Source organism: Aquarana catesbeiana, linkage group LG07 (genome assembly GCF_042186555.1).
Source record: "Aquarana catesbeiana isolate 2022-GZ linkage group LG07, ASM4218655v1, whole genome shotgun sequence".
In the NCBI taxonomy this organism is placed as follows: Eukaryota; Metazoa; Chordata; class Amphibia; order Anura; family Ranidae; genus Aquarana; species Aquarana catesbeiana.
Genome location: NC_133330.1, coordinates 341704304 through 341725758, shown reverse-complemented (window position 1 = coordinate 341725758; position 21455 = coordinate 341704304). Strand labels below are relative to the sequence as shown.

General features: G+C 50.4%; 1 protein-coding gene across 1 annotated transcript; it reads right to left on the bottom strand.

The window, feature by feature from the left end:
- Nucleotides 1-1875: 1875 nt before the first annotated feature.
- Nucleotides 1876-21247, bottom strand: MOB3C (MOB kinase activator 3C). The gene is made up of 3 exons (XM_073593942.1): nt 20691-21247; nt 9275-9477; nt 1876-2656 (listed from the first exon to the last, which is right to left on the bottom strand). Exons 1-3 carry the CDS (start codon nt 21106-21108, stop codon nt 2627-2629), a joined length of 651 nt encoding a protein of 216 aa, XP_073450043.1. The 5' UTR covers nt 21109-21247; the 3' UTR covers nt 1876-2626.
- Nucleotides 21248-21455: the final 208 nt, after the last annotated feature.

The following is a 21455-nucleotide window of genomic DNA, read 5'->3' as shown; positions in this document are numbered from 1 at the left end:
GGGGTCGATATTTTACCCCCCCCCCCTAATATTAGTTGAGAATTGATAAGAAGATCTTCCATGATGTGCCGGAGATCAGATATCGCAGGATATCGAGGCAGAGTCTCACTCCTCTGTGTGTATTTCTGCCCCCCCCTCCCCTCCCCTCCCCCAGCTGCTGCGACTGTAAATATCTTCTTCACCATCTCTGCTCTGGCAGCTAGAAAATCCGAGCGCAGCGCATTCTTGTGTGGAGGCCTATCTTCTGACCGAGGAGCTGGAAGGCAGCCAATCACCTGGAGGGGAATCCTCCTGCAGTCGCTCCGGGCATTAGACACACCTCTACAATCTCCCATGTGAGATCAGACAGTACAGCCATGTGATATCAGTTCTGGGTGGAGTCTGGGGATCCCCCCCCCCCCCTTCTGCCAGTGTTACCATCTCCCCACTCCACTGGATCAATCCTGTGTAGCAGGGGATTAGGCTGGGGGACAGTGAGAGCAGGGGGGGTTGATATTGGGGAGGGTAGTGAGATTTGGGTAGGGGTGCTCATATTTGGGGGGTAGTCAGATTCGGACAGGGGATTCTGATATTGGGGGGGGTGGGGGGTAGTGAGATTCGGGCAGGGGTGATGATATTTGAGGGGTAATAAGATTTGGACGGGGGTTCTGATATTTGGGTGGGGGGGTAAAGAGATATGAGGGTAGTACGGGCGGTGTACCCCTCACGGTTGTGTCCCCGGTATATGGGGGTTGTACAGGTGGTGTACCCCTCAGGGTTGTGTTCTCAGTATATGGGGGTAGTACAGGTGGTGTAGCCCTCTAGGTTGTGTCACCGGTATATGGGGGTAGTACGGGCGTTGTACCCCTTGGGGTTGTGTTCCCAGTATGTGAAGGGTAGTATGGACAGTGTACCCCTTGGGGTTGTGTTCCCGGTATATGGGGGTAGTACGGGCGTTTTACCCCTCGATGTTGTGTTCCCGGTATGTGAGGGGTAGTACGGGCGGTGTACCCCTCGGGGTTGTGTTCCCTGTATGTGAGGGTAGTACGGGTGGTGTACCCCTCGGGGTTGTGTTCCTGGTATGTGAGGAGGAGTAGTATGGGCGGTGTACCCCTTGGGGTTGTGTTCCCGGTATATGAAGGGTAGTATGGATGGTGTACCCTTCAGGGTTGTGTCTCTCGCTATTCTGATTCTGGCTTCAGGTTTCTGTACTGAAGGATTCCGAACCTCCTGATCTTATATAGTTATATAGAGTTCAAGTCCCCCGAGCCTCCCATTCAGATATGCACACTCATCAGCCATAACCTTATGACCACCTACCTAATATTGGGTAGGTCCCACTTTTGTGGCCAAAACAGCCCAGACACGTCCGGGCATGGACTCCAAAGTGCTGTCCACATGAATGGCAGGACCGAGGTGTCCCAGCAGAACATTGACCAAAGCCTCATACTGCCTTTGCCGGCTTTTTCCCATACTGCATCCTGGTGCCATCTCTTCCCCAGGTAAGTGACCCACCCACACCCACCCGGCCACCCACATGATGCAACAGAAAACGTGATTCATCAGACCAGGCCACCTTCTTCCATTGCTCTGTGGTCCAGTTCTGATGCTCACATGCCCATTGTAGACACATTTGGCTGTGAACATGGGTCAGCATGACCATTCTGTGGCTACACACCCCATACACAACAAACTGTGACAGACATTATTTCTGCTTTCAACAAAACGCTATGGCTGATCGGTGTACATTCATTCCGTATATATAATAGGAGGCTGGCACATGAGATGGGGGACACATCTCCCCGTGTCCAGGACTTGGTGGAGTGTTGGTATGTCGGGAGGACACTCCAATCTGTGAATATACCATTTGAGTGGAGTACTACTTTGAGGCGTGTATATATAATATTATTTAATATAAAAACACAATCTTCCCTTCAGTCCTACATTCTGTCTGATAATCAATGAATAACCCTTTCATTGCCAGTCTTCTCTCAGTAGTCTTCCTTTTCTTTTTGTGACAAGAGAACTAATAGATAGGATCCTTTATAGAGCCGTCAGATGCTGGTGGTACCAGCCAGGCAGCATGGAGTCCACATTGGAGGCCCAACCTTCTGGAATTGGGAGCCATCAGACGCTGGGGTCATCAGCCAGGCCATATAGAGTCCACATTGGAGGCCCAACCTTCTCGAATTGGGAGCCATCACACTCTGGTGTCATCATCCAGGCCATATAGAGTCCATATTGGAGGCCCAACCTTCTGGAACAGAGAGCCATCAGACGCTGGTGTCAACAGCCAGGCTGTATAGAGTTCACATTGGAGGCCCAACCAGGATATAGAGTCATCAGCCGGGCAGTATGAAGTCCACATTGGAGACCCGGCCTTCCAGAATAGCAATCCATCAGACATCGGTGTCACCGGTCAGTCTGTATAGAGCCCATAGTGGAGGGCCAACCTTCCAGGATATGGGGCCATCAGATGCTAGTGTCATCAGTCAGTCTGTATAGAGCCCATATTGGTGGACCAACCTTCCAGGATATGGAGCCATCAGGACGCTGGTGTCATCAGCCAGACTGTAAGAAGTCCACATTGAAGGCTCAACCTTCCTGGAATAATCCATGATGCAAAATGGTCATCCTGGAGGTGGCATCAGTGGCAGATTTTCTCCGTCATCTCTCTCTGTAGAAAGAAAAGTCTCTGGAATTATTTGTATTCTCAGGGTTGGTGGACAGATAATATTCTAGACCATTCTACTCTAGGAAGAGAAATGTATGGGATCAGATGAGTCCAATTCTCAGAAGATCCCAGAGGAACACCATATACCGGTTCTGGCTGTCCAGAGACTTCCATGCTGGGGGGCGGCTGTACCTCTATAGTCAGCCAGTCCCATCAGAACTGAGGAACGTTGGGCCTCATTCCTCAGGGGTGTCCCTCAGTTCCCTACAATGGGTGGTCTACATCTACCTTTGTTACCCATAGCAACTGACCAGTACCTTTTATTCCTGTACTAGTGATTTATCTATGGGGCCCTGAAAAGTCTGTATGTCAGTCCCTCATATTCCTGTACTCAGGATTTATCTATGGGGCCCCTGAGCAGTCTGTATGTCAGTCCCTCGTATTCCTGTACTGAGGATTTATCTCTAGGGGCCCCTGAGCTGTCTGCATGTCAGTCCCTTTTATTCCTGTACTCAGAATTTATCTATGGGGCCCCTGAGCAGTCTGTATGTCAGTCCCTCGTATTCCTGTACTGAGGATTTATCTCTAGGGGCCCCTGAGCTGTCTGCATGTCAGTCCCTTTTATTCCTGTACTCAGAATTTATCTATGGGGCCCTGGGCTGTCTGTATGTCAGTCCCTTGTATTCCTGTACTCAGGATTTATCTATGGGGCCCCTGAGTGGTCTGTATGTCAGTCCTATGTATTCTTGTACTCAGGATTTATCTATGGGGCCCTGGGTGGTCTGTATGTTAGTCCCTTGTATCCCTGTATTCGGGATCTATCTATGGGGCCCTGGGTGGTCTGTATGTTAGTCCCTTGTATTCCTGTACTCAGGATTTATCTATGGGGCCCCTGAGCAGTCTGTATGTTTGTCCCTTGTATTCCTGTACTGTGGATTTATCTCTGGGGGCCCCTGAGCTGTCTGTATGTCAGTTCCTTGTACTCCTGTACTCAGGATTTATCTATGGGGCCCCTGTGCAATCTGTACATCAGTCCCTTGTATTCCTGTACTCAGGATTTGTCTATGGGGCCACTGAGTGGTCTGTATGCCAGTCCCTTGTATTCCTTTACTAAGGATTTATCTATGGGGCCCCTGAGCAGTCTGTATGACAGTCCCTTGTATTCCTGTACTCAGGACCTCTCCATGGGGCCCCTGAGTGGCCTGTATGTACTCAAGATTTATGGGGCCCCTGAGTGGCCTGCATGTACTCAGGATTTATGGGGCCCCTGAGTGGCCTGCATGTACTCAGGATTTATGGGGCCCCTGAGTGGCCTGTATGTACTCAGGATTTATTGGGCCCCTGAGTGGCCTGTATGTACTCAGGATCTCTCCATGGGGCCCCTGAGTGGCCTGTATGTACTCAGGATTTCTCCATGGGGCCCCTGAGTGGCCTGTATGTACTCAGGATTTATGGGGCCCCTGAGTGGCCTGTATGTACTCAGGATCTCTCCATGGGGCCCCTGAGTGGCCTGTATGTACTCAGGATTTTTCCATGGGGCCCCTGAGTGGCCTGTATGTACTCAGGATTTATGGGGCCCCTGAGTGGCCTGTATGTACTCAGGATCTCTCCATGGGGCCCCTGAGTGACCTGTATGTACTCAGGATTTCTCCATGGGGCCCCTGAGTGGCCTGTATGTACTCAGGATCTCTCCATGGGGCCCCTGAGTGGCCTGTATGTACTCAGGATTTCTCCATGGGGCCCCTGAGTCACCTGTATGTACTCAGGATTTATGGGGCCCCTGAGTGGCCTGTATATACTCAGGATCTCTCCATGGGGCCCCTGAGTGGCCTGTATGTACTCAGGATTTATGGGGCCTCTGAGTGACCTGTATGTACTCAGGATCTCTCTGTGGGGCCCCTGAGTGGCCTGTATGTATTCAGGATCTCTCCATGGGGCCCCTGAGTGGCCTGTATGTACTCAGGATTTATGGGGCCCCTGAGTGGCCTGCATGTACTCAGGATCTCTCCATGGGGCCCATGAATGACCTGTATGTACTCAGGATTTATGGGGCCCCTGAGTGGCCTGTATGTACTCAGGTTCTCTCCATGGGGCCCCTGAGTGGCCTGTATGTACTCAGGATTCATGGGGCCCCTGAGTGGCCTGTATGTAATCAGGATTTATGGGGCCCCTGAGTGGCCTGTATGTACTCAGGATCTCTCCATGGGGCCCCTGAGTGGCCTGTATGTACTCAGGATCTCTCCATGGGGCCCCTGAGTGGCCTGTATGTACTCAGGATTCATGGGGCCCCTGAGTGGCCTGTATGTACTCAGGATTTATGGGGCCCCTGAGTGGCCTGTATGTACTCAGGATCTCTCCATGGGGCCCCTGAGTGGCCTGTATGTACTCAGGATTTATGGGGCCCCTGAGTGGCCTGTATGTACTCAGGATCTCTCCATGGGGCCCCTGAGTGACCTGTATGTACTCAGGATCTCTCCATGGGGCCCCTGAGTGGCCTGTATGTACTCAGGATCTCTCAATGGGGCCCCTGAGTGGCCTGTATGTACTCAGGATTTATGGGGCCCCTGAGTGGCCTGTATGTACTCAGGATCTCTCCATGGGGCCCCTGAGTGGCCTGTATGTACTCAGGATTTATGGGGCCCCTGAGTGGCCTGTATGTACTCAGGATCTCTCCATGGGGCCCCTGAGTGACCTGTATGTACTCAGGATCTCTCCATGGGGCCCCTGAGTGGCCTGTATGTACTCAGGATCTCTCAATGGGGCCCCTGAGTGGCCTGTATGTACTCAGGATCTCTCCATGGGGCCCCTGAGTGGCCTGTATGTACTCAGGATTTATGGGGCCCCTGAGTGGCCTGTATGTACTCAGGTTCTCTCCATGGGGCCCCTGAGTGGCCTGTATGTACTCAGGATCTCTCCATGGGGCCCCTGAGTGGCCTGTATGTACTCAGGTTCTCTCCATGGGGCCCCTGAGTGGCCTGTATGTACTCAGGTTCTCTCCATGGGGCCCCTGAGTGGCCTGTATGTACTCAGGTTCTCTCCATGGGGCCCCTGAGTGGCCTGTATGTACTCAGGATTTATGGGGCCCCTGAGTGGCCTGTATGTACTCAGGTTCTCTCCATGGGGCCCCTGAGTGGCCTGTATGTACTCAGGTTCTCTCCATGGGGCCCCTGAGTGGCCTGTATATACTCAGGTTCTCTCCATGGGGCCCCTGAGTGGCCTGTATGTACTCAGGATTTATGGGGCCCCTGAGTGGCCTGTATGTACTCAGGTTCTCTCCATGGGGCCCCTGAGTGGCCTGTATGTACTCAGGTTCTCTCCATGGGGCCCCTGAGTGGCCTGTATGTACTCAGGTTCTCTCCATGGGGCCCCTGAGTGGCCTGTATGTACTCAGGTTCTCTCCATGGGGCCCCTGAGTGGCCTGTATGTACTCAGGTTCTCTCCATGGGGCCCCTGAGTGGCCTGTATGTACTCAGGATTTATGGGGCCCCTGAGTGGCCTGTATGTACTCAGGTTCTCTCCATGGGGCCCCTGAGTGGCCTGTATGTACTCAGGATTTATGGGGCCCCTGAATGGCCTGTATGTACTCAGGATCTCTCCATGGGGCCCCTGAGTGGCCTGTATGTACTCAGGTTCTCTCCATGGGGCCCCTGAGTGGCCTGTATGTACTCAGGATTTATGGGGCCCCTGAGTGGCCTGTATGTACTCAGGTTCTCTCCATGGGGCCCCTGAGTGGCCTGTATGTACTCAGGATCTCTCCATGGGGCCCCTGAGTGGCCTGTATGTACTCAGGATCTCTCCATGGGGCCCCTGAGTGGCCTGTATGTACTCAGGTTCTCTCCATGGGGCCCCTGAGTGGCCTGTATGTACTCAGGTTCTCTCCATGGGGCCCCTGAGTGGCCTGTATGTACTCAGGATTTATGGGGCCCCTGAGTGGCCTGTATGTACTCAGGATCTCTCCATGGGGCCCCTGAGTGGCCTGTATGTACTCAGGATTTATGGGGCCCCTGAATGGCCTGTATGTACTCAGGATCTCTCCATGGGGCCCCTGAGTGGCCTGTATGTACTCAGGTTCTCTCCATGGGGCCCCTGAGTGGCCTGTATGTACTCAGGATTTATGGGGCCCCTGCGTGGCCTGTATGTACTCAGGTTCTCTCCATGGGGCCCCTGAGTGGCCTGTATGTACTCAGGATCTCTCCATGGGGCCCCTGAGTGGCCTGTATGTACTCAGGTTCTCTCCATGGGGCCCCTGAGTGGCCTGTATGTACTCAGGATCTCTCCATGGGGCCCCTGAGTGGCCTGTATGTACTCAGGTTCTCTCCATGGGGCCCCTGAGTGGCCTGTATGTACTCAGGATCTCTCCATGGGGCCCCTGAGTGGCCTGTATGTACTCAGGTTCTCTCCATGGGGCCCCTGAGTGGCCTGTATGTACTCAGGATCTCTCCATGGGGCCCCTGAGTGGCCTGTATGTACTCAGGTTCTCTCCATGGGGCCCCTGAGTGGCCTGTATGTACTCAGGTTCTCTCCATGGGGCCCCTGAGTGGCCTGTATGTACTCAGGTTCTCTCCATGGGGCCCCTGAGTGGCCTGTATGTATTCAGGTTCTCTCCATGGGGCCCCTGAGTGGCGTGTATGTTGGGGGATGGGTTTTTCAGGTTGGATTTCCCGGTGACACACAGGACATCTGATAAGTCGGCTGAGTCATGGTGTTATTGATAGTGAGGATGATGTAATCCCGTCCTGACACGCGGGCCCCATGAGTGTGCGTGCCGCCCTCATCATTCACCAGTCACACCTGTGTGAGGCCCGGAGCAGAGCGAGGTGAGTGACGACGTGTGTGCGATGATGACATCTCTCAGAAGATGGAAACATCCAGAGGCTGCAGAGAGCTGCACTGTGTACACACAATGTCACCCATGTCCCCAGCCCAGATCCACACATCACCAGGGAATACATTCATAACCCAAGTCACTGAATTCATTCTCTACTGAGAAGAGGAGATTAAGAGGGGATATGATCTCCATGTATAAATACATAAGGGGGGATATGATCTCCATGTATAAATACATAAGGGGGGATAAGATCACCATGTATAAATACATAAGGGGGATATGATCTCCATGTATAAATACATAAGGGGGGATATGATCTCCATGTATAAATACATAAGGGGGGATAAGATCACCATGTATAAATACATAAGGGGGGATATGATCTCCATGTATAACTACATAAGGGGGGATATGATCTCCATGTATAACTACATAAGGGGGGATATGATCTCCATGTATAAATACATAAGGGGGGGGTATGATCTCCATGTATAAATACATAAGGGGGAGATATGATCTCCATGTATAAATAGATAAGGGGGATATGATCTCCATGTATAAATACAAAAGGGGGGGGGGGGGGATATGATCTCCATGTATAAATAGATAAGGAGGGATATGATCTACATGTATAAATACATAAGGGGGGATATGATCTCCATGCATAAATACATAAGGGGGATATGATCTCCATGTATAAATATATAAGGGGGGATATGATCTCCATGTATAAATACATAAGGGGGGATATGATCTCCATGTATAAATACATAAGGGGGGGTATGATCTCCATGTATAAATACATAAGGGGGATATGATCTCCATGTATAAATACATAATGGGGGATATGATCTCCATGTATAAATAGATAAGGGGGGATATGATCTCCATGTATAAATACATAAGGGGGGGGGGGATATGATCTCCATGTATAAATACATAAGGGGGAGATATGATCTCCATGTATAAATAGATAAGGGGGGATATGATCTCCATGTATAAATAGATAAGGGGGGATATGATCTCCATGTATAAATACAAAAGGGGGGGGGGGGGGATATGATCTCCATGTATAAATAGATAAGGGGGGATATGATCTCAATGTATAAATACATAAGGGGGGATATGATCACCATGTATAAATACATAAGGGGGATATGATCTCCATGTATAAATACATAAGGGGGGATATGATCTCAATGTATAAATACATAAGGGGGGATATGATCTCCATGTATAAATAGATAAGGGGGGATATGATCTCCATGTATAAATACATAAGGGGGATATGATCACCATGTATAAATACATAAGGGGGGATATGATCACCATGTATAAATACATAAGGGGGGATATGATCTCAATGTATAAATACATAAGGGGGGATATGATCTCCATGTATAAATACATAAGGGGGGATATGATCTCTATGTATAAATATATAAGGGGGGATGTGATCTCCATGTATAAATACATAAGGGGGGATATGATCACCATGTATAAATACATAAGGGGGGATATGATCTCAATGTATAAATACATAAGGGGGGATATGATCTCCATGTATAAATACATAAGGGGGGATATGATCTCTATGTATAAATATATAAGGGGGGATGTGATCTCCATGTATAAATACATAAGAGATGTGAAGGAGATTGTCCAATCTGGAGGTAGACGTGTCCACCATGCACCCCAGGTCCCAGCAATGTGGATAGTCCTCCATCGGAGGAGCTGCCACGTCAGATCTGCTGTCAGCATTGTGGAATCGTCCTTGAGGCGGCATGACTTACCAGCGGCTCCAGCTCCCGGTGATCGATCAGGCTAAACTCAGTGATAAAATAGTAGAAGTGTTTGTAGCAGGTGTTAACGTGCGCCTCGGCTCCCACGCTGATAATGGCATCGAAGTGATGGATGTAGACGTGGACAAAGACGCGGAAAAGTCGGGTCAGGATTTTCGTACACATCTGCTGGAAATTCTTCGGGAAAGGGACCCCTGTGAATGTGACCATGAAAGAGAAGACGTCAATCCCAATAAATAAACTCATAATTGTGAAATGGAAGGAAAATGATAAATGGTTTTCCAAATTCTTTTCAATTAAATATGTGAAAAGTGTGTGTGTGTGTGTGTGTGTGGGGGGGGGCATTTGTATGGCGCCCCCCGGAGTCAATACTTTGTAGAACCCCCTTTCTCTGCAATTACAGCTGCAAGTCTTTTTGGGGATGTCTCTACCAGCTTTGCACATCTAGAGAGGACATTTCTGCCCATTATTCTTTGTAAAATATCTCAAGCTCTGTCAGATTGGATGGTGAGCGTCTGTGAACAGCAATTTTCAAGTCTTGCCACAGATTCTCAATGTGATTTAGGTCTGGACTGTGACTGGGCCATTCTAACACATGAATATGCTTTGCTCCAAAGTCCAGGGGTCTCCAAACTATGGCCCTCCAAGGTTTTTTGCAGACTCTAATGCCATGTACACACGGGGGGACTTTTCGGCATCAAAGGTCCGACGGTCTTTCCGACGGACTTTCAACGGAGTTACGACGGACTTTATAACGAACGGACTTGCCTACACACGATCACACCAAAGTCCGACGGATTCGTACGTGATGACGTACACCGGACTAAAGTAAGGAAGTTGATAGCCAGTAGCCAATAGCTGCCCTAGCGTCGGTTTTCGCCCATCGGACTAGCATACAGACGAGCGGATTTCTCGATAGGAACTGGGTCCGGCGGAGTTCCGGCAGAAAGATTTTCGACAGAAAAAGTCCGCTGAAGGTCCGATGAAGCCCACACACAGTCGGATTGTCTGATGGATTTGTTCCGTCGGACCAGTCCGGTCGAAAAGTCCACCCGTGTGTACACGGCATAACAGGTTTTCTTCTAAGCTTGTCCTGTATTTGTCTCCATCCATCTTCCCATAAACTCTGACCAGCTTCCCTGTCCCTGCTGAAGAAAAGCATCCCCACCACATGATGCTGCCACCACCATGTTTCACGGTGGGGATGGTGTGTTCAGGGTGATGTGCAGTGTTAGTTTTCCCCCCCACACATAGCGTTTTACTTTTAGGCCATAAAGTTGAATTTTGGTCTCATCTGACCAGAGCACATTCTTCCACATGTTTGCTGTGTCCCCCACATGACTTCTCACAAACTACAAACAGGACTTCTTATGACTTTCTTTCACCAATGTCTTTCTTCTTGTCACTCTTCCATAAAGGGCAGATTTGTGGAGAACACGACTAATAGTTGTCCTGTGGACAGATTCTCCCACCTGAGCTGTGGATCTCTGCAGCTCCTCCAGAGTTACCATGGACCTCTTGGCTCTTCTCTGATGAATGCTCTCCTTGCCCGGCCGGTCAGTTTAGGTGGACGGCCATGTCTTGGTAGGTTTGCACATCTGTGAGATGTTCAAAGCTTGGGATATTTTTTCATAACCTACTCCCTCTTTCACACGGATGATTCGTTCAGGTCTGCCTGTCAGTTTTTTAGGAGGACCTAAACGGACGCTCCATAGACCTCTATGGAGTGTCGGATGTCAGTGGTGACATGTCCGCTGACATCCGACCTGCTCCGAAACCGAAAAAGTGTGACGGAGGAAAAACCTACTTTTCCATCTGTCTGCGGATCGGATCGGGTGACGACGGACTCTACGGACCGTCGTCATCCGATCCCCCCATAGGGGAGAGCAGCGCTCTGACAGGTGCAGCGACGGACCTGTCATCTGCCTGCTCAGCGGGGATCGACGGATCGATCCCCCGCTGAGCAGAGCGGGCTCCGTACACTGAGACGTCCGTGTGAAGGAGCCCTAACCCTGCTTTAAACTTCTCCACAACTTTATCCCTGACCTATGTGGCGTGTTCCTTGGTCTTCATGATGCTGTTTGTTCACAAAGAATCTCTAAAAAAACCTCTGAGGACTTCACAGAACAGCTGTATTTATACTGAGATTACATTACACACAGGTGGAATTGGTTCCACTAGATTTTAGTTAGGGGTATTGGAGTAAAGGGGGCTGAATACAAATGCCCCCCCACACTTTTCACATATTGATTTGTAAAAAAAATTAAAAAACATTTATCATTTTGTCTTCCCCTTCACAATTATGAGCCACTTTGTGTTGGTCTATCACATAAAATCCCAATAAAATACATTTACATTTTTGGTTGTAACATGACAAAATGTGGATCATTTCAAGGGGTATGAATACTTTTTAAAGACACAGTATATCTTGTGCAGGATAGTCCCATTTTATCGGTATTATTATTATTATACAGGATTTATATAGCGCCAACAGCTTACAAAGTGAAGGCAGACAGTACAATCACAATACAAGAGGGTTAGGAGAGCCTTTCACCTGAGAGCTTACAATCTAATAGGGAGGTGGAGGTGATCCAAAAGGTAATAACTGTGGGAGATGAGCTGAAGGAGAAAGTACAAGTATAGTTGTTAGGTGGGGGCAGGATAGGCCTTTTAGGGATCACCTAAAAAGTGGATAGAGTAGGAGATAGTCAGACAGATTGGGGTAGGGAGTTCCAGAGGATGGGAAAGGCTCTGGAGAATTCCTGGAGGCGAGCATGGGAGTTGTTAGTATTTTGAATTTTATTTGTTGGGTGAGCACAAGCCAGTGGAGGGATTGACAGAGAGGGGTGGAGGACACTGAATGGAGGCCAGTGGAGGGATTGACAGAGAGGGGTGGAGGACACTGAATGGAGGCCAGTGGAGGGATTGACAGAGAGGGGTGGAGGACACTGAATTGAGGCCATTGGAGGGACCAGCAGAGAGTGGTGGAGGACACTGAATGGAGGCCAGTGGAGGGATTGGTAAGGAGGGGTGGAGGACACTGAGTGGAGGCCAGTGGAGGAATTGGTAGAGAGGGGTGAAGGACACTAAATGGAAGCCAGTGGAGGGATTGGTAAGGAGGGGTGGAGGACACTGAGTGGAGGCCAGTTGAGGGAACAGCATAGAATGGTGGAGGACACTGAATGGAGGCCAGTCGAGGGATCGGCAGAGAGGGGTGGAGTACACTGAATGGAGGCCAGTGGAGGGATCGGCAGAGAGGGGTGAAGGACACTGAATGGAGGCCAGTGGAGGGATTGGTAGAGAGGGGTGAAAGACAGTGAATGGAGAGCAGTGGAGGGATTGGCAGAGAGGGGTGGAGGACACTGAATGGAGGCCAGTGGAGGGATTGGCAGAGAGGGGTGGAGGACACTGAATGGAGGCCAGTGAAGGGATTGGCAGAGAGGGGTGGTGGACACTGAATGGAGGCCAGTGGAGGGATTGGCAGAGAGGGGTGAAGGACACTGAATGGAGGCCAGTGGAGGGATTTGTAAGGGGGGGGGATACTGAACAGTTGGTGGATGAGTCTGGCAGCAGCATTCATGATGGACTGAAGAAGAGGGGGGAGCAGCCCATGTAAAGCTAATGAGGAGGGAGTTACAGTAGTCGAGGTGAGAGATGATTGGTTAGGAAGGGTGTATTTTGGAGATGTTGCGGAGTTTGAGGCGGCAGGATTTGGACAGTGATTGAATGTGAAATAGAGAGTTCAGAGTCCAGGATAGCACCTAGCACCCTGGCATGCGAGGGACAGACTGATTGTTGTCCTGTCAATATTAATTGCTGCAGAATGCAATGTGCACAGTCATGTTTCAACCTGACAGCTAATTGGAGGCTCCAGGGACTGCCAGCCAGTTCAGTGTGTAGCATCACCTACACCGTCCCATCACCCCCACCATGTTCAGTGTGTAGCATCACCTACACCGTCCCATCACCCCCACCATGTTCAGTGTGTAGCATCACCTACACCGTCCCATCACCCCCACCATGTTCAGTGTGTAGCATCACCTACACCGTCCCATCACCCCCACCATGTTCAGTGTGTAGCATCACCTACACCGTCCCATCACCCCCACCATGTTCAGTGTGTAGCATCACCTACATCGTCCCATCACCCCCACCATGTTCAGTGTGTAGCATCACCTACACCGTCCCATCACCCCCACCATGTTCAGTGTGTAGCAGCCTCTACACCGTCCCATCACCCCATCTGGTTCACATTGGGTTACACTACTCAGAACACTGTGAGCGCCTCCATCGCACATCTGTGGGGAAAATATGGCCTGAGCTCTCCATACAAGCTGTAGGAAATCTGCCCAGAAATGGAAAGTTCTCGCCTCTTGGGGATTGTCTAGGATTCCATATATGGGACTTGTTATTCACCAAGCTGTAAAACCATTAATTGGATGCAGTTGTATAATTGTCTTCCCATTATTAATACAATCGGAATATTAATACAATTTCTGCTACATAAATGTTGTATTCTAATAAATAACAAATGTTTTCCATGTGAGAACAATGAAGATTTGTTGCTGTATTGGAGCCACTTATAATGGACCAGCGGGAGCCCAGAGTACATCTGAGGAGACAGGACCGTCTGCCTATGGAAGGTGCTGAGCGACTGTCAATATCACAATGTCTGCTCGGGTTTATCTCAGTAGAGGAGAAAGACTGATGAAGATAATGATGATGACAAAGATGATGATGATGACCCCCCCCCCACGGTGATGGACGGGATTTCCTCCCTCATGTACCAGAGTCCACAATACACTCTGATCTAAAACACAAAAGTCACTTCTATAAAGTGCACCACACGAGGGACAGGGCCCCTTTACCCTTTAATGTCAACCTTCAATCAGGGCCAGTATATGATGGTTCTGATTGGTTGTTCTGACTTATCTATTGCTTGTATTCCTTTTCTGTGCCATGGGCACTTTATATAATGCATTGTTGGGCTGCAGCCCCTTTAATGGTCAGATACATAAAGTAAAACAGGTCATAGACAGAACGAGATCAGCAGGAATTGTCCCATTTTTCCGATCTGTGTGTGCTAGTCCCTCCTCGACAGAACTTGTTCATTTGTTCAACTTCTTTTGAAGGGACACGCTGGAAAACCTTTGTCTGCAGACCCCAATCAGTGTATTCTGAGAGTCCCCCCATCAGAATACAATTGCCTGGGGGGAGGATTCCACCATCCACTAGCTGATGGATAATAAACTACCTGCCTAAGGCCAACTTTAGAATAGGAGTCTCTCCCCCCCCCCCCCTCCTTGTGCCAGTGTCCTCCCCATCAGAAGAGAACATTCTCATCTTTCCTCCTTTTGCATGCTTCTCTGCATAGCTACAGAAAGTGAAAAAATACACAGTACCAGGTGACTTACTCCCCCTTCTCCCACTTGACAAGGCTGGTGATTGGTCCAGAGCTCTCACATGGAGGTAAGGAGACTTCGGTATTAAAGTGGAATCTCACTCTCTCAATCAACATGGACCATTATTAATCCTCATGCTGCTAATGTTAGTAATAGATAGGAAAGGGGATTAGATTTACTAATTTTATACTTTTTTTTTTTTTTTTACATATTTTCAGTGTCTTCCGGATTTCTGGCCTAGGCCAAAATAATGGCATACACCCCAGGAATCTTCATGGGAGGAGGGGCTTTCTTAGATAAGCACATCCTCCAGACTGCATGCCTGAGCTAAGAGCAGATGGTTTACAGGAAGTAATTGCTACATGAATCATCTGCCCTTGCTCAAGATGGCTGCGGCTAGAAACGCTAGGGGGTGTTTTAGCAGAATAAAGCATAAAGACATGGATGGATGGACGGAGACATGGATGAAGGAGACATGAATGGATGAAGACATGGATGGGTGGAGACATGGATGGAGACAGAGACATGGATGGATGGGTGGAGACATGGATGGATGAATGGAGATATGGATGGGTGGAGACACAGATGGATGAATGGAGACATGGATGGGTGGAGACATGGATGGATGGATGGATAGATGAAAGAGACATTGATGAATGGAGACGGAGACATGGATGGGTGGAGATATGCATGGATGGAGACATGGATAGATGGATGGATGAAGGAGACATGGATGGATGAAGAAATGGATGCATGGAGACATGGATGGGTGGAAACATGGATGGCGACGGAGACATAGATAGGTGGAGACATGGATGGGTGGCAACATGGATGGGTGGAGACATGGATGGAGACAGAGACTTGGATGGGTGGAGACATGGATGGGTGGCAACATGGATAGGTAAAGACATGGATGGGTGGAGACATGAATGGTTGGAGACATGGATGGGTGGAGACATGGATAGGTGGAGACATGGATGGGTGGAGACAGAGACATGGATAGATGGAGACCTGGATGGGTGGAGACATGGATGGAGAAAGAAACATAGATAAGTGGAGACATGGATGGATGGAGACATGGATGGATAAAGACATGAATGTGTGGAGACATGCATGGATGGAGACATGGATGGATAAAGACATGGATGGATGGAGACATAGATAGATGGAGACATGGATGGAGGCAGAGACTTGGATGGGTGGAGACATGGATGGGTGGCAACATGGATGGGTAAAGACATGGATGGATGGAGACATGGATAGATGAATGGATAGATGGATGGATGAAGGAGACATGAATGGATGAAGACATGAATGGATGGAGACATGGATGGAGATGGAGACATGGATGGATGGAGACATGGATGGAGATGGAGACATGGATGGGTGGAGACATGGATGGATAAAGACATGAATGGGTGGAGATATGCATGGATGGAGACATGGATGGATAAAGACAAGGATGGATGGAGACATGGATAGATGGAGACATGGATGGAGGCAGAGACTTGGATGGGTGGAGACATGGATGGGTGGCAACATGGATGGGTAAAGACATGGATAGAGACATGGATAGATGAATGGATAGATGGTTGGATGAAGGAGACATGAATGGATGAAGACATGGATGGATGGAGACAGAGACATGGATGGGTGGAGACATGGATAGATGGATGGATGAAGGAGACATGGATGGATGAAGACATGGATGGATGGAGACATGGATGGAGACGGAGACATGGATAGAGATGGAGACATGGATGGGTGGAGACATGGATGGAGACGGAGACATAGATAGGTGGAGACATGAATGGATGGAGAAATGGATGGATAAAGACATGGATGGAGACATAGATAGATGGAGATATGGATGGGTGGAGACATGGATGGAGACAGAGACTTGGATGGGTGGAGACATGGATGGGGTAAAGACATGGATGGGAGGAGACATGGATGGAGACAGAGACATGGATGGATGGAGACCTGGATGGGTAGAGACATGGATGGAGACAGAGACATAAATAGGTGGAGACATGGATGGATAAAGACATGAATGGGTGGAGACATGGATGGATGGAGACATGGATGGATGGAGACATGGATGGATGGAGACATGGATAGATGGAGACATGGATGGAGATAGAGACTTGGATGGGTGGAGACATGGATGGATGGAAACATGGATGGATGGAAACATGGATGGATGGAGACATGGATGGATGGAGACATGGATAGATGGAGACATGGATGGAGATAGAGACTTGGATGGGTGGAGACATGGATGGGTGGCAACATGGATGGGTAAAGACATGGATGGATGGAGACATGGATGGATGGAGACATGGATGGAGATAGAGACCTGGATGGGTGGAGACATGGATGGAGATAGAGACCTGATGGGTGGAGACCTGGATCGGTGGAGACATGGATAGATCGGGGAGTTTGCTTTGAATATTAGTGTTTTTGGTTTGTGGAGCTTACATGCAGTGTAGCTCCACTTTAAAGGGGTTTCCTCTGCTCACTTACAGGGGCTGATAGGAGTGGCTTCTGAGGAGGACAGAATTAAAGAAAACCTCCTACTCTATGGGCAGATCTGAATTATTTTAGGGCCGTCATCCTTTACTGGGCAAAGCAGAGGCTTCCCTGTTCATGAGAAGCTTGCATCGGAGGATGTGGTATAAAATGGCCTGTGGTCACACTGATTTTCATACCGGCTTTTATGATTCTTCGCAGCATGGAGAGAGGAGAAACTTGGGATCTGATTGGTTAAGTTGATTTTGTTTGCTCATCTTCATAAATCATTCCAGTCTTTTTGCAGATTGGGATCAATGACCGTTCTGGCAGCAGCGGAAACGTTCTCTGAGAGGTCTCCCTATCTGGCCAGGTCAGTATTTTCTGTGCTGTTACTAATTTTGTGTTCTGGCCAGTGCCGGCCCAAGACATTGTGCTGCCTGGTACCAAGAATGAGATGCTGCCCCCCCAAAAAAAAGTCACGCCTACCAAAATGCCCCCACATACATTATTTTATATCATGATAACTAAAGTGGACCTGTCATGGCTCTATACATGTATATAGGAGTATTAGGAGGACCTGTCGGGGGGGGGCACTGCAGAGTGGTTAGGGGGGCCGCAGAGTAGTCACAGGGGCAGTGGGATGGACAGTGGGATGGACAGTGGGACAGTGGGATGGACAGTGGGACGGACAGGGGGACAGTGGGCAGGGGGGACAGTGGGATGGAAAAAGGGACAGTGGGATGGACAGGGGGACAGTGGGATGGACAGGAGAACAGTGGGATGGACAGTGGGATAGACAGAGGGACAGTGGGATGGAAAAAGGGACAGAGGGACAGTGGGATGGAAAAAGGGACAGAGGGACAGTGGGATGGACAGGGGGACAGTGGGATGGACAGGGGGTCAGTGGGATGGACAGTGGGATAGACAGAGGGACAGTGGGATGGAAAAAGGGACAGAGGGACAGTGGGATGGACAGGGGGACAGTGGGATAGACAGAGGGACAGTGGGATGGAAAGAGGGACAGTGGGATGGACAGGGGGATAGTGGGGTGGACAGGGGGGCAGTGGGACGGACAGGGGGACAGTGGGACGGACAGGGGGACAGTGGGACGGACGGGGGTACAGTGGGGTGGACAGGGGGGCAGTGGGATGGACAGGGGGGCAGTGGGATGGACAGGGGGACAGTAGGATGGGCAGAGGGACAGTGGGATAAACAGAGGGACAGAGGGATGGACAGAGGGACAGTAGGATGGACATTGGGATGGACAGAGGGACATTAGGATGGACAGTGGGGTGGACAGGGGTACAGTGGGATGGACAGGGGGACAGTAGGATGGACAGAGGGATGGACAGAGGGTCAGTGGGATGGACAGGGGGACAGTAGGATGGACAGGGGGACATTAGGAGGGACAGAGGGACTGTGGGATGGACAGAGGGACATTAGGATGGACAGAGGGATGGGCAGGGGGACATTAGGAGGGACAGAGGGATAGACAGGGGGACAGTGGGATGGACAGAGGGACATTAGGATGGACAGAGGGATGGACAGGGGGACATTAGGAGGGACAGAGGGATAGACAAGGGGACAGTGGGATGGACAGGGGGTCAGTGGGATGGACAGTGGGATAGACAGAGGGACAGTGGGATGGAAAAAGGGACAGAGGGACAGTGGGATGGACAGGGGGACAGTGGGATAGACAGAGGGACAGTGGGATGGAAAGAGGGACAGTGGGATGGACAGGGGGATAGTGGGGTGGACAGGGGGGCAGTGGGACGGACAGGGGGACAGTGGGACGGACAGGGGGACAGTGGGACGGACGGGGGTACAGTGGGGTGGACAGGGGGGCAGTGGGATGGACAGGGGGGCAGTGGGATGGACAGGGGGACAGTAGGATGGGCAGAGGGACAGTGGGATAAACAGAGGGACAGAGGGATGGACAGAGGGACAGTAGGATGGACATTGGGATGGACAGAGGGACATTAGGATGGACAGTGGGGTGGACAGGGGTACAGTGGGATGGACAGGGGGACAGTAGGATGGACAGAGGGATGGACAGAGGGTCAGTGGGATGGACAGGGGGACAGTAGGATGGACAGGGGGACATTAGGAGGGACAGAGGGACTGTGGGATGGACAGAGGGACATTAGGATGGACAGAGGGATGGGCAGGGGGACATTAGGAGGGACAGAGGGATAGACAGGGGGACAGTGGGATGGACAGAGGGACATTAGGATGGACAGAGGGATGGACAGGGGGACATTAGGAGGGACAGAGGGATAGACAAGGGGACAGTGGGATGGACAGAGGGACATTAGGATGGACAGAGGGATGGACAGGGGGACAGTGGGATGGACAGAGGGATGGACAGGGGACATTAGGAGGGACAGAGGGATGGACAGGGGGACAGTGAGATGTATAAGGGGACAGTGGGATGGACAGAGGGATGGACAGGGGGACAGTGGGATGTATAGGGGGACAGTGGGATGGCCAGAGGGATGAACAGGGGGACGGTAGGATGGACAGAGGGATGGACAGAGGGATGGACAGGGGGACAGTGGTGCTCAGTGATGGACTGTAAATACCTCTCTCCTCCTGTCCCGTTCTGTAAGCTGTGGGTTGCACTTGCTCCTTGTACACTGGCTGCTCCTTCTGCTGGGCTCCTGCAAGAAGCGCTCCATTGACAGGGGCGAGGGGATCAGGGTGGCCGCTGCTTTGCTCTGCACGCAGAGAGGGACTGAGGGAGCCGGAATTAGGGGGCGGAGCTGAGGTATAACGAGCATCGGCAAGCGTCATTGGTTGCTAGGACACTGGTCATAGCTGCCAATGACTTCAAAGTAGATAATGCGGGAAGGAGGGGGGCGGCAGGCGCAGGGCGGAAGAGAAGAAAGTTGGACACAGAGGCGCTGGCAGGTGGGCAGCAATTTGCCGCCCCCCCACGAAAGTACCGCCTGGAGCCATCACTCCATCGAGTCCCATGGTAGGGCCGGCCCTGGTTCTGGTCCATGGAAAACATTTGTATATAAAGATTTGTGATTATTATTATTATTATTATTCTAAAAACTCTGTGGGGTCGGGGTCGGGGGTATCAGTGTACGTAGAGCTTATATGGGACGGCACAGAAGTGACTTCCAGAGTCCTTATAGCAGATGGATCATGAGAAAGGATGGTCGGCACTCAGGATAACAACGCGTTTCGCCCTTCAGGCCCTAATCATGAATCATATCAACCTGACGGCTGAAACGCGTTGTACATACGTTTTCAATAAAGGAAGATAATTTTTGGATGCTATTTTGAGTGCTGTTGACCACCCTTCCTGTGATCCATGTGTTATAGAGGTGTCAGCAGCCCCAGAGTCTAAGCACAGTGTGGACCTTTTATGCATGAAGGTGGAAGTGCGCACACACCTGTTTCCACCATAAAACAGATGGTCTGCAGGAATGACCCCCTGTATGTACATCAATATATTTCTGCATCACCCAATCACCACCTACCTGTTCTGGTTGGAAATATGTCTTCATTGTTGATCAGTGTTTCGATCCACTCCATCAGTGTGCTCATGTACAGAGGAGCTGACAGTTTTGTGGGCTTCTTCAATTTGTGCTCATCCTGCCACCTGTATTCGTATCTGAGACCCCCAGACATGACCGGGCAGCTCCGCTCAGTGCAGAACTCAGACATGGTCCCATAGATCAGGTTTATCCTATTGAAAAAATCCACCACATGAACAGCAATCCAGTCGTTGATGCTCTCTCCAGGGGGGAGCTGAACCACGGTCCTCAGGTCAAGGCCCGACTTTAGGGAGGCCTGAGCCTTTTTATACAGTTCAAAGCGCTGAGTTCCTGGTTCAAATTTCTTCCTGGGGCGAAATGTTCGGTCTTTATTAAATACCTGGGTAAGGCATAGAGCCATGACTAGTGGTGGCGTCTACCATAAAGTCTGGGCCCAAAGTTCAGCAGAGACTCTGAGGGGTGGTGGCCCAGGAGGGATCGTGGGAGGTGATGGCTCTGGATTACAGAAGGAACTCTGGGGTGATGGCTCTGAAGGGACTGCTCTGGGGTGATGGCTCTGAAGGGACTGTGAGAGGTGGTGGGCTCTTAAGAAAAGGGGAGCCAGCCAGTGATGGTGGTTCTGGATGGACCGTGGAAGGTGATGGCTCTTGATTAGGACAGGAGAGACTGTGAGGAACAATGGTTCAGGAGGTCATGAGAGGCTGTGAGGAACAATGGTTCAGGAGGTCATGAGAGGCTGTGAGGAGT